The sequence below is a fragment of the Penicillium verhagenii genome, assembly GCF_028828195.1.
Source record: "Penicillium verhagenii strain IBT 33310 chromosome Unknown utg000012l_segment0_segment0, whole genome shotgun sequence".
Lineage (NCBI taxonomy): Eukaryota > Fungi > Ascomycota > Eurotiomycetes > Eurotiales > Aspergillaceae > Penicillium > Penicillium verhagenii.
In genome coordinates this window covers 1110852-1124529 of record NW_026643176.1, presented here as the reverse complement: position 1 = coordinate 1124529, position 13678 = coordinate 1110852, and the positions used below count along the sequence as shown (strand labels likewise).

General features: G+C 45.7%; 4 protein-coding genes across 4 annotated transcripts; 3 read left to right on the top strand and 1 right to left on the bottom strand.

The window, feature by feature from the left end:
* Nucleotides 1-885: 885 nt before the first annotated feature.
* N7466_011082 (uncharacterized protein) lies at nt 886-1423 on the top strand (the record flags this gene model as incomplete). The annotated part of the gene is made up of 2 exons (XM_057170471.1): nt 886-1011; nt 1061-1423. 2 exons carry the CDS (start codon nt 886-888, stop codon nt 1421-1423), a joined length of 489 nt encoding a protein of 162 aa, XP_057016203.1.
* A 3475-nt stretch (nt 1424-4898) lies between these two features.
* Nucleotides 4899-5978, top strand: N7466_011081 (uncharacterized protein; the record flags this gene model as incomplete). The annotated part of the gene is made up of 1 exon (XM_057170470.1): nt 4899-5978. The coding sequence occupies one exon, from the start codon at nt 4899-4901 to the stop codon at nt 5976-5978; it is 1080 nt and encodes a 359-aa protein (XP_057016202.1).
* A 113-nt stretch (nt 5979-6091) lies between these two features.
* N7466_011080 (uncharacterized protein) lies at nt 6092-6933 on the bottom strand (the record flags this gene model as incomplete). The annotated part of the gene is made up of 3 exons (XM_057170469.1): nt 6092-6405; nt 6453-6761; nt 6813-6933. The coding sequence occupies 3 exons, from the start codon at nt 6931-6933 to the stop codon at nt 6092-6094; spliced, it is 744 nt and encodes a 247-aa protein (XP_057016201.1).
* A 1054-nt stretch (nt 6934-7987) lies between these two features.
* Nucleotides 7988-8697, top strand: N7466_011079 (uncharacterized protein; the record flags this gene model as incomplete). The annotated part of the gene is made up of 2 exons (XM_057170468.1): nt 7988-8280; nt 8409-8697. 2 exons carry the CDS (start codon nt 7988-7990, stop codon nt 8695-8697), a joined length of 582 nt encoding a protein of 193 aa, XP_057016200.1.
* Nucleotides 8698-13678: the final 4981 nt, after the last annotated feature.

Sequence of the window (13678 nt, the reverse complement as noted above, 5' to 3'; positions counted from 1 at the left end):
ATGTTCTAGAACTTCGTGTCTTCTATCGTAGAGCACAGAATTCCTGTACAACGGAATACAATACCTATTTTTATCCGTATTATTGCTACTGTCATGGAATACGGAAAGATACCGGGTCAGGGGTAGTCTAACTATAATAGGTATAATGTGATGCAAGATAAAGTTCGAAAACTTTTTGAAAGAGAAAAGCCAGGTGAAGCTGATTTCGAGCGGCCCTGTATTCAAGCGTGTAGATATTTTACATCTAAAAATTGGATGGTGAAAGTTTCCAAAATAAGGCTGCGGGAGATTTGAAGGGACGATAAAATAAGCTGAAGGGTCATACTCATTCTAGTATTGAATTGAGAATGGTCAAGGACGATACATGGGACACCGGGAACTTTTACACTGATGAAACACGTCAAAAGAAGCAGCCTTTATTGAATTCCAGTGATAGCGCTGAAGAGCCTCTGTCAACATCGAATAGGGTATAGTGTATTTTGCAGTGAGAGTCGAAATCCGCAAAGAAGCACTCAAATTATCAAATCGCCTGGTGGCTGTTTGAGAATTGAATGACGAGTCAGTTTCGTGCTTTAAAAGTTGAGGGCAATATAAATTGACCCACTGAAATAAGGCGAGAAAAAGAAACACCTCAATGGACGATCAAACCGTTCGTAAAGATTTCTAGGTGTTTACACAGTACATTATCAACAACACTGCCCTGAACAATGCTTCACCAGGAAGAAGCTGCAGCAGAATTGCGCTTCATTTAGTTGCTACCTTTATATATCGTTTTTCAATTCACTGTATGCTAACTATTACCAGTCAATTCGAGTATTCTATAAAGAGCCTCTGCTGAACTTGATTGAAGCTCCAGGTACTGCCATCTCACTCCTGTCAACAGCAATGGCCATCCCCAATCAAATACAAGGGACCTCAGCTGATGGGTCCGAGTTCGAATCATTGTGCCAGTCGTCCGAGAACGCGGATCTATTCTCGGTTCCAATGGACGAAGGCTCGGAGCATTGGCCAGTAAGTATGTACTGGAAGACGACTGATCAGTACTAACCCTTTATGATAGGTCCCAGATTCGCATTTTGATAGCCCGCTACAAGTAGATCCATTTCGACCGCTCATCCGGGATCGGACGGGGCAGAATCAAGATAACACCGAGCCTATGAACCAGGCTGCGGAGATTCTCCAGCTTTACTCAAAGCTTTGGGAGTCCTATAGTAGCAAGCAGGCTGAATTCTATCGTCTGCAGGAGGAGAACGACATGCTCTGCGCGGCCAACGTTCAATTGTGTCAAAAATTGCAAATTATTGATCGTCAGCTTGCTGACCAAGGGGCATTACTAGAATACTCTAAACAAGGGTTTGAAAACTTTCGAAATGGATTGAGGGCTGTGCTCGAAGCTTGGGATGACCGTCCTGGGTCGAAATAATTCTCTATAATGATGCGTTCAAAATAAGATTCGTCTGTTTTTTCTTTTTCATAATCGCAGGGGAAAGCAAGCTTCGCTAGGGGGTGGGAAGGACTGTAAAACCTTATGTAAGCCGTCTTGATCAAGACAGCTTTTAGGACCAGCTATCTAACGAGTTTGGAGCGCTGCATGCAGGAACTTGTAAACTTTCGTGCATCCATGTAATATTTCTTGATAAGATGGGCTAGACAGAAATACTATGCCCTCAATTTGCTCTTCTTTTTCGTGGAAGAATGACCAGCAGTTCGACCGTGTTGCCCGCAATTGCTCAAGGCGTTAGCGGAAGGCATCTCCGAATGCATATACATATATTTATATCCCTTTGCCGGCCATAGTACTGTATCAATAATACAAGTACATAGTATCTAATGAGAGATATCTCATCAATTGATGCCTAGGTGCATCTGAAATACCAAAATATACGTGCCAGGGAGGGTAGTATGTAGAGCCCATTGCCATCATTGATGCTTGATGAAGAATCAGGCACCTGGGGTGACCTCCTCTATACTACACATGTTTATACTGTACAGTATCGCTTGTTCATTGTGAGACAGGGCAAATAAAACTATCATCATCGTCTGTATACTGCACCAGAAATTGTATGTACAATTATAGAGGCTGTCATACAATTCCTGCCGCGCCAATACGGTTCAGACCAAAGTTTAATGAGTTCATATCTTCGCCACTAGAGCATGACGTGAGTTGCTCTGCATGATGTCACACAGTCAGTCATTTTTAATTCTAGTATATAAAAAGATGAATGGAAAATTTCGAGTACCAATTGAAGTAAGATCTGCATACAGTACTCGATTTGATGGATACTCAGGAAAGACTTATCCAGCGACTTCACGCCCCGAATTTGACGCAAGACAAAGTCGTCGAAATCATCAGCCGATATTTGACGCCGATCGAGGCAATTCCGATAATTGAACAGGTTTTATCCGATGACTGGGTCACTAATACACAAGTGCAATGGAGCGGCGTACCTCGCACGGTTGCCTAATAATGGGCCGAAGATCACCAGATGCAAACCCTGACTACTTCAATAGGCCCCAAAATGGAGTCATTATATTCATGGGGCTTCAGCAATCTTCGCGTGGCGCATATCTGAGGGCCAAACAGTCACGCTTTTGTGTCCTCCACCCTCAGAAAGATTTCACCCATCGGGCCTATCATATTTCCAAGCGATAGAAGAGCCTATCATCACGATAGAGTCTGAACAGAATTCGCAACGTCGAATAATGATGGTGCATCCGACGGTAGAAGGAGCTACGTACTTCTCGAACGAAGTTTGGCCGAACGATAACAGCTTCATGTGGGTTGACCGATTTAGTATGCAGCCTGGCGCAGTAAACTGGAGGAAAACAAAGCGAAACGATGGCATGCGATATTCCCAAAATTCCGAGACGATATCAAACCAGCCTAGTGGGCTGGCAGCCGAATCAAGGCTATTGGAAGATAAACAGCTGAGTAAGCATATCTGTTTACTTTCTTTCCGCCAGGTAGATAGATACAGATGGCTATGCATTTACGTACTGATGTTGTATGCAGGTGATCTTCGTTGATCTACTTACCCCTATTCTAAACATCCTCATCATATCATGCGCCCTGAAAGTTATTCCCATTTTGATTTTGGGAATCTTGATCTGCCGGCTCTTACAGTGATATTCGAAATCAGATTTACCTCGATATGCTCTCTTGTGATCTCACAGAGCCCCGCTTTTCCATATTAGGTTAACTTCCTTTTAATCTAGTTGTGTCGCCCTGATGAGTCATGCTAAATCACCGTAATTACGTGTCTCGCCTATGCTTCTTTCTCATCGGTCTGTAAACCACCAGTTTCTTGGCTTTTCACTGTAAAATGTCATTGCAAAGTTTGCAATCCGTGGCAGAAAAAGGGGAGGTTTACCCTACTAAAGTCTCAATAACAGCAAATACCATGTAAAGAAATAAAAGGTGGTAGCAAGGACGGTCTCTTTGCCAAACTTTGTCTTACGATTATCCACAAGCTGTATATCTAGGTGATCGATCTCCTCCAACCGTCACCGAGTCCTTTACGTCGATGCAATTTTAGCTCTGCTGTCATTGCCTCATGGGAGCCACTAGGCGTTGATCCTTCTCCGAGGGCCCTCTTCAGCGCAGTAGATGAGAACGGCAAGCTTGACGTGACCTTGGCTTATGACAACCAGAAAAATCGAATACCACTCCAGCCAAAACATCTAAAGACGCTCCTTTCGAGAACAGCCTGCGAAACTTTTCATAGTCGCCCTGCTCGAATGCTTCGCAACAGAGCCTATCGATACCCCCTTGAACATCCTGAAAAGAAGCATCATGATCGATCAACCAATTGAAAAGAGCTTTATAATTGGAATGAATTTCTCGCAGACAACGATAACATCTGGAAAGCCACTAGATATCTCAAGTCGGGAGAGGGCGCAGCATTCGCGAAGCTACCGCAACTCGTCGGGTTTCGGAAAGGTACATGTTAGGTGAGAGCGGCCCAGTGAGAAAGTTTTCAAAGCATCTATCAAGCATCACTCATTCAAAAATTATTTGAAATAAGTAGAGCAAAGTCGGGTTCATTTTCACGATCCTGCAGTCAATGTGACGTGGCTGCACTCAGTCAAACTGTTTTTAGTGGGTCGTGGCTAACACCCTGTACAACCGCGCTTGTCTCAGTACTATAAAGACCACGTTCCGACATACATCCTTCGTGATCTAACACTTGTAACATATAATCCTGTAACCGATCTAAAAAGCGGTCTGAGATGACCACTGGAAAAACTGATCCAATCAGAGCTCACACATGATGGATTTATTTTCCGGAACTCAGGTCGCGCTAGTTTGCCGCCGCGGGGTCGTGTGTGTCCACTCGACGCGCAGAACTCAAATGGTGACGCGATAGCAGGAGGTAGCAGAGCCAACTTCCTGGGGAAACGTTTCTCCGGTCCGATTTCCAAAGGCGTCAATCGACCAACAGCTAGTTAACTCATTTATCAACCTTGTCTTTGAAAACCAGCCATGACACACAGTGGGCCTATGATTCATCGAATCAGATTTTCTCAGCAGTGCTCAACATGTCACAGAATCTACAGTTACAAACATTCTTGTTTCGGCAAGTCCCATAGACGAAAAGCGTTACCCCCACGCACGCCCAGCAACTTGCCCGCCCCAATCGCTGGCGAGCTACTGATTATGGCCCCCAGTCGCAGTTTGGCTGATTTCGCCCGGTGCATGCCGTACAACTCGCCGGACCACCAATTTCATGATGAATTAGAAGCGTTGTAAGAATCACTTACCTCTCTTTTGTGAAAAAAGCAAACTAAAGTATTTTGACAGTATCGTGAACTACTTTGAACAGCGACATAATTCAGATCCCTCCTTAGAGGATAAAATCGATTCTTTAGTGGCAGCGTCAAAAACAAAATGCTGGGAAATGAGCGGCCGCGAAACCATTCTCGAGATGGCTCAGCACCTTGCCCGAAATTGCCACTCCCTTCAATTGAAGGCCAAAGTGACTTTCCGACAGAGCGTGTTGATGCGCCTGGCCGGGAACATCAAAGGCTCTCAGCAGATTATTGAAGACTGTTTGTCAGGCCTCCGAGACGAGTCAGTTGACCTTCACGTCGCAGCTTTGTTTATTTCACAGGCATCCAATCATGTCTATCAATTTTGCTTTTCGATAGCTCACGAACAAATCAAAAACTGGATGCCATTCCGAGATATCCCAGGCAAACAGGAGCAGTTGTTATGGGATCAAATATCTTGCATTGGCCGAATCCTGCGAGGGCAAGGCCAATTCATGGAAGCTAAACGTTGTTTTGAGACTTGCCTTGGATCTCCTGGGCTACCAGATGCGAAGGCGTTTCTTATGAAATCCAACCTTGCCGACCTTTATTGTGAATTAGACTATTCAGAAGGCCCGGGCAATTCATATCTACCTCGCGCAGCCGAGATGGTAGGAGCGGCTGTTGAACAACTAAGGAGATCATCCCGTCAACATCTCAAAGGTTACCGACGACTGCTTCTTTCGTTTGTTGAGGTTCGAATGAGGCAAGGACAATATCGGGAGGCTGGCGATAATGTCACGGAGCTATTAGCTATTTATGGCAATTTGGGCGAGATTGACATCGTGGATCGCTTGGGACATGTCAGGACTCTGATTGCGTTCGCACGTTTGTCGCTGTTCGCACAGGATGCGTTGCGAAGATGGTCAGATGTTCTGGCTTGGAACAAATTTTACAACCCACTGGAGGAGGAGGTTTTTACTTGTTGTGTCGCATACCATGCGATATCGAATGCCTTGAACGCCCTTGGTAATACAATTGAAAGCTCTGAGAATTTCTGCAAAGCAACAGAAATATCTCGAAGGAGAAGCTTTCAATTCTTGATTCCGGGAGTTGGGACCTATATTTATGATCAGGTGCTTCAAAATACGGTGCAAAGGGAACAGACAGTATCCGCGAATGATCAGTCAGCTTCGTCTCTTGATAGAACGCCCGGAGCGAAGTTATAAGTTTTTATTTAGCTGCAACAACGATACAGGAGTTGTGTGGCTTTAAAATCAAAGGCAAATAATCAAACCAAATATTCATTTCGCGCGGCTGCAGGCCAAATAAGCTAACTTGACTAACGATGGACATCAGCAGATGTCGACCGCGAACGGCGCTTTTTAGCTGGCAATATGAGAAGATATTCATGGCCATCTAGCAGCTTACCAAGTGGCCACTGCCATTCATTTTTTACTATGGCCAACGCCTTTAATGGCTCTGTGTGGTCCACAAAGAAATTTGTGTTCACGCCGGAAACAATCCCACTTGAATGATTAGCATCGAATACAGTTCCACAGAGCTTGGCATCACGAATATAAGGGATCGGTGAAGTTGACATGACTTCACTAGCAATCTTGCCAATGAAGTCAAGATCCACCTTTTCGATGGTTCCTACTCGAAATGAGAATTTGATGATCTAACTTCCGCGGGAGACTTACTCCCAAAAACTTTGGCTGCAGCCAGACATGCAGCTGGGTGTGAGCTCATAACGCCGTAAATGTGATCAGAATCTTGGATGAGTGCTCGCAAGAGACCACTCGCAAGTCCCTTTCCGCGGTTATACTGATCGACCACTAATTGAGTGATCCAACAAACAGTCTGATTATTACACACCCAGCGACAGGCAAATGCGTTTCCAACAAGAACTCCATCGATGGTCACTCGGATATAAACACTCTCGCTCTGGTCGGTGCGTGGGAGAAGGTATTGTGCTCGCAATCTTCCCGCGCTCAGCTTCACGGATTTACCTGGCAGGGAAATCAGATATGTTTACGGGGGTAAAATTTGTCTTTTCTCACCCGCATTTTGGGACTGGGGTCCCCAAATCCCATAGTTTCTGTTGAAAAGATGCGCAGCTTTGTCCAGCATGTCGTCGGTGACGTTCTCTTCGGTGAAACGCTCGTAAAATTGTGATGTCATGGTGAAATTTTTTCTTTTGACGCTTATATTTTCGATGAGAGCAAATTGAGGAACTGGATCAAATGTGACTCTGCAAGGCTTCCGATAGGATTGGGTTGCTGGTGACAGACCGTTCCAAGTCAGGCATTGCATTTATGGGGTTAGAAGCACAGGAGAGAATGAGGGGGGGTTTGCAGACACGTGGCCGTTTATGTAATCAGTTCGCGTGACCGCCGCCCAGGCGGTGCATGAGCGACATATTTCCTTCCTTTTCGGGAAGTACATCTTAATCTACCACGGTCTTAAACCACCAGTCTACTAATTCACAAAGCGACCCTTTTTGATTCTGGAAGAATTTTATTGTGAATCGAAAATGAGCAAGTAAGTCGGTTTTTGTAGATATTTTATTATGTATTAAAAGTGACAACATAACAAGTGAATGCTCCGGGGAAGTTGATTGCAGTCGCTTTTCGGCTACCCTACATTATTTGCACCACCTCCTTTCCACTTAATATGTGTAGGGTAGGTTGTTGCTGCTTAAAAAAAAAGGGAGCAAACAAATTGCGGACCATTCTAGCCCCTCCCCGCTCATTGAAAGCACTTTTGCGCCTCGGTGTGACTTATCTTATCCTACGACAAAATTCTTGCCTATCTAGGTATAGTTCACGGCCCCGCCTGTCCCAGATGTCACGGACCAGCCTTTTGGACCCGCAAATCCAAGGGCTAAGAAACGCCTCGGATGCATAGCCTTCTTCTATTGGACCACTTAGATCTGCAAAGAGTATTACCGGCCCCGCTATAGCGCAAACGTCGTTTGCAGACCGTTAATTGGCTAACAGTGGTATCCATCTTGCAAATGTTGTTTGCAGGCTATTTGCTATATGCTCACACTAGTCCATAATAAGCCCTCTTTGGCGTAATGTGCCAATTCTGTCCAGATTTGGTCTAGCTTTCCTGTACTGTAGCGCCATCAATCAGTGGTGGGGGAACAGTATATTAAACACAGGACCTACAATTCTGCCTGGATGAAATGAATTGTTCCCTATAGTTGCTGCCTGGAAGCATCCGCTCCACCATGTCAATCTCCTGCCTGGCGCTGAAAGGAAAAGCAAATCTCCCAAGTGCCGATATCAAAAAGCGATTCATGATTGAATGGGTGATTGTTACCGATAGTTGGGAGATTTATGTTCATACAGCCCGAGGCGATGTTGATATCAAAATCGCGGGAGAAGGGGAGAGGATCAACGCTTTTCTTCAAGCCGGCACGTTGGAACGCGCGGACCACGTAACGATGAATCCAATATTGCGGTCAGCTATCTCGCAGGCGATCTGTGTTGGTCCCCAGATTGGTCGTATCTGGGTTGTCCAGTAAGTGTGCCAGTGTGCCTACACACTATATACCATGAATCTATGATAACAGGGCATCAGCTGTGAAGGAGCGCAAAAGTTTCTGTTCGTACTTCCCGGCCATCAGTAAGGTTTAACTGACATTTCAGGTTCACACTGTTTGCTGCTGTCGGTGTGAAGACCCAGAAACTCCAGTTTGCAGCACATTGCGACTGGTATGAAGCTTCAATCACTGCCCGAGAAAAACTAGCCGATATCAAGGGGAAGCCTAAGACCACCTACAACCACCATGATCCATCCACGGAACAGGATAAGCCTGCAATCTCGGAAGGAGGCTATGATCCTCATGCCCTCGCCAAATACCAGAAAGACCTAAGGGGGCTGGAAATTAGGGGGGAAGAAAGATTGAAATCAGCCAGAGAAATGGACAGGCAGTGAAGCGGCCAACTGTCTGATTCGAAGATCTTTGCCCTAGTACTACTGTATGTACGGGGAAACATACTTGTTATGATAATGATATGGATCCTCTTTGGTCAGATATTAGTCTTAATAAACAGGCCAGGACTACACTCTCCTTTATTTAGGAGAATGGGGTAGGCGGAGCAGCAGGCACGGAAGGAGCGCAAAACACATTGCGATACTTAAGTGATGTACACCAAATCTTTCATGGTCTTCTGGGCCTGGACCACGTACTCTGTGTACACAAGCCCGAACTCGGTCCTGCCCAAGTAAACACTGGAGCCTTGTGCCTGCGAGGACGACCACGTCAGTCATTTCGTCTCCTAGAGTAGGAGACGATGTAAAGATGCCTCTGATCCAACCCCCTTACTGTCTTTTTTCTCTGTCGTTTCGAGACCAGTAGTTTCCAGGCCGTCGTTCTCATCATGAGATCGGAATGGAATTTTTAATGTTCCACTGTCCATATAAGGCGGACTGAAATAAGCACTATAGTCGGAAAGTCTATGTACGAGGGTCGTAAAAGTGGAGTCTAATAGTAGCAGAATCGAGAAGCGTAGTGCCCGTTGGAGGGACATTTTTATTCAGTGCTTGCGACATAGTCTTCAACATATGTAGTCTAATTGGGGCCCACTCCTTCAAGGAAGGGCATACCGGCATAATACACGATTGGAGAGAAAGGCTAGTCCTACCTCATGAATCTATTCAATTGAACGAAACAGGTCGTACAATAGTCCCGCCGCGAACACGCTCCGACGCAAGGGGAGAGAGAGTATTCTGTTATATCCGTCTTAGCTGCTATTGGCTGTCTGAAAAACTCCTGAGCGTGAATTGTGCCGTCAGTGATCAATACTCTGTTGGAAAATGAGCTTAGCCTGCATTTTCGACGACGGTGTTGTGACGGCGTGGTGTGGTGTCAGGAGAAGCTAAGCATAAAGCTCCAAACCGATAAAGGGCAGTTTTCAGCGCGGGGACTAATCCTTCCGAAATTGGTGCATTATCATACGTATGTTTTGATGAGAGGTAGCTTCGCAGACATCTTGTTCATCGAAGAAACAGAGAACTTCTGGGTGCCATCAATCGCAACAGATTGGCTCCCAATGATAAGGACAAAACCCGGACATTTACTTTGGTGAATAAGAATGTGTGAGGCCCAGGTAGTGAAGATAGGTGCAGATTTAGGTACATTACAACCTTGATAGCGTGATAATCAGATCTAGTACAGTGACACAAGTAGCTGCTATACATTCAGCTAGACTGTCTAGGCGGTGCACAGAAAATTGCAAGGCTGAACCTTTTTTCTGCTGCAGGACATCCATCCACCTCCTTGAGCGCACGCACACGATGGACGCAAGCGCAAGCGGTTTCTTTTCCCAAACCTAACCTATAGGGCTAATTCCACCGGACCCCAGTGGAATTAAATCAGGCTTCTTAACTATAGGAGGGAAAAAGTACGGGGAGGGGTCCGGTGGAATTGATTTTCTAGAGTCCGATGCATATATATTCTGTACTCGTACAAGTCCCAAAATTTTGATATGTTCAAGGTTTAAGTCTGATCTTACTCCAATTTCAATTTCAAAAGATTTGATCAAGTACAAAGGGCTTAATAAGGGTTTGAAAATTTTTGATGGGGTACCCGCCCGCCCAACCGTAGCATGTCTTATACAAGTAGCAGGAAAACCCATCAATAGAAGATTAAATAAGGTTTCTTAACTATAGCGGATAAAAAGGGGGGGGGTAAGGGTGGAAATAAATTTCGGGCTCGTACGAGACTCAAATGTTGACATGTTTTAAGTCTAATTATACTCATACTCCACTTTGAGTTTTATGGAATTTGACCAAGGGAAAAGAGTGGTTGTAGGGGTCTGAAAATGTGTGTTTTTTTGATGGGGTTTGGCGATTTTCCCCACTGCGGATAAAGGGCACACACAAAATGGACAAATCATGCCTAAGGCCCTGGAACGCTTTGACCTTCTGTGCTAGAGCCAGCCACCAGTACCCATCGACTCAAACAAAACTACTGCAAGGGTTACAGTCCCGGCAAGAGTCCATTGGTTTTTTGTTCTACCCATTTGGAATTTTATATTACCTTTGAATTCCCCATCTTCGTCATTCCACCTTCACCTTTCTCGGCTGTCCCAGATCTCGACTCACCCGGAATCTCAAAACCGACGTGTTGTAGTTCAGAGGGAAACGTGAGGCTATATATACAACGAGAGGATTAAGTTGATTTCCAATCAACTTGACTCTTCGTAAACATGCATCGGAATTAATTCCGATGGTTCGGCTTGGTTCCTGATCTGCACCAGCCTCATATCACAACAGCAAGCAATAAAGATCCTAGGGTACCATAATGAAGCATGGACTCTCGGCGAAAAGAAAATGTCATACGTAGAATTACCCAAGAGGGCCGAATACAGGGTCATCACTGTATTCCAAGCCCTCGGCGACTGAATCGTGTCGCAGCCGAGGCTCGCTGGGACGGGTTGAGCGGCGAAATCCGATGAAATGCGAAGGACTGTACGCGGGGCTGAACAGAGGGTCGCAAAAGTCAGTGGGGGCGAGAAAAAAAAAGGAAGGAGTGGAAAGGGGTGGACAAAAGAAGTGAAAGTGCGTCGAGAAGTTGGGCAGTGGCGAGCCGTGTTTTTTAGATGGTTGGCAGAAGGTTGCGGCGTTAAAAAGCGGCCAGGGTGGCGCTAAACCCGAAATGGAACGACACTGCGGGCGCCATGCCCGAACGGGTAGGGGGATGGCGCAGCCGGGCAGGCGGTCGGCGAGGGCGAAAAAGCCGGGCAATGGGAGCCGTTTATGGCGCCCCGCCTGCCGTCGTGTGGAATACTACTTTTTCATATTCTAATACTCAAAGACTTTCAAGAGAGCGACCGCAAAGCTACAAGGCTTCTGAAAGAGGAGGGGGCCACCACTACCGAGACTGGTTACCAAATTCAATCCTAGTGACGTGACAAATATCCTTCGATTATATACGCTAAACATCTGCCGCGGAGTTGCTTTCTCTCATCATGAGTCTGTTCTCTACAAGAGATACCAGAGAACCTTTTCTGGGATCAACCGGAGGCCAACACACCAATTCCAGAGCTCCTGGGCGACTCTGATGATAGGGGAGAATCTGGTCCTGATATAGAACCCGGTTTTGAAGATGAAATCATAACATTAAGAAATTTTGCATTCACATCTATCAGCGAGAACATCTCTTTTTTCACGATGCGTCAGTTGTTGCAACTGGCTAGGTGTGCGTGGTTGAAATCTCGTGGGCAAATCAATCAATAGCGGGAAATTTTTACCAGCAATCCATGCGGAGAGTTTCCCACGGGTGAATACGAGAATTGGGAGAGGTGCCGGGCGCTATACCCCCACGTGAAATCCGCAATGTCACAACGACCAGCATCACCTGAGCTTCTACAACAATGGGCCACGTTGCTCTATAGATGCCCACGTTATGCGTGGTAAAGAGGCAATATCGTGGATGTGACAGAAATGGCAGCAAAATCAAGATATCAAAGTGAAATCACTTGGTGAAGAGCATGAAGAGGTCTTTCATAGCACAAACATGCTGGCAAAAGCATACTGGTTGACGGCCTCCTACCATCGGCCGAGCAGCCCTTGATGCAGGTAGTGAAGATGAGCAAGATGAAGCTCGGCATGGTCCATCCCGCCTTTCTTGTCGAGAATTTAGCGATATGAATGTTAGAGCGGCCTTCCGTTAGTTGTCGTGATACGTTATTTATCATCATCAGGATCGGTTGTACACAGACCGGAAGGCACGCTTGGATCAGCGTTTCCGTTTGTATAAAGGCTGTTTACTATTGAGTCACATTCTATAAAGATTATATTGTTCCACTTACGAACCGTGATATACACGACGTTGCCGCGTACAACTCCTGGCTAAATTCCAAAATATACACCTTCGTAGAAAGTGGTTGTTGCCGTGAATGCGGCCAGCGGTTTTGAACAGGGCGGTAAGCCCACGGTTCAATCTCCTATTTTCCATTATACCACGTTATCAGGTGATCTATCTAGACGAAGGAGGAAGCAATCGTCATGACCTAATTTCAGATCGATTCCCAAAGTGGACGGTGTATATTAAATGACAAAATGGAGTCCTTAGTGTGATGTAATCACGAAACTTCAATACACAAATTACAATACCTCTCCCCTCCATATTAAACCCGGCATTCCAGAATGGTATGTAATAATACAATCTGTACATGACTAAGAGGCTGTGGGTCAAAACCAACCCCGCAACTCGTGGTATCTGTCTCACACTCAATATGATGGCAAAAATACACAACCTGAGCCCGGAGATTGCTGCACTTATTGTAGAGTATCTTGAAGTTGACGACCTCTTCAGTTGTCGTCTAGCTTGTCGTTCCTTGGTGCATGCTGTCGCCTGCTATCTATCAAGCGCCATTCTCACCAACGTGTCCACCTTCTGAGTCCTGAACGCCTGATGACGTTGTAAAAAATATCTTGTCATCCAGATCTCGGCCCTTTGATCAAGTCTGTCTATCGGTACCAGACTCCATTCCCTAAACCATCTGGTGCTCCTAACCTCAAGGTACGGACGGGCTGCGAAGGCTAATGGATGGGAGAGACCCTGGGGAGCCGAAATTGCGAGGAGGAAGACAGGGTTCTTTCCTACATCAAGCACCGACTCGGGCGATTCGAAATCCTTTATCAGAAGAGCAACCCATGTCATAATTGGAGCTTTGGCTTCCAGCGAAGTCCCAATTATTACTTTAAAATTTTGCACCGTGCAGGGGCGAGTACACATGTATCCAAAAATGTTAGACCTACCTGAATTCTGTTGGGACAAAAGTCTTCCTTGGATTAAATGAAAACATTGAGCCTTGCCGTGAATTCTAGCTCCGACGAAGACCCGGAACTTTGGGCCAAATCTTTGAGCAATTTTTCATGCGACTTTCCAGTCTAGAGGGTTTACATT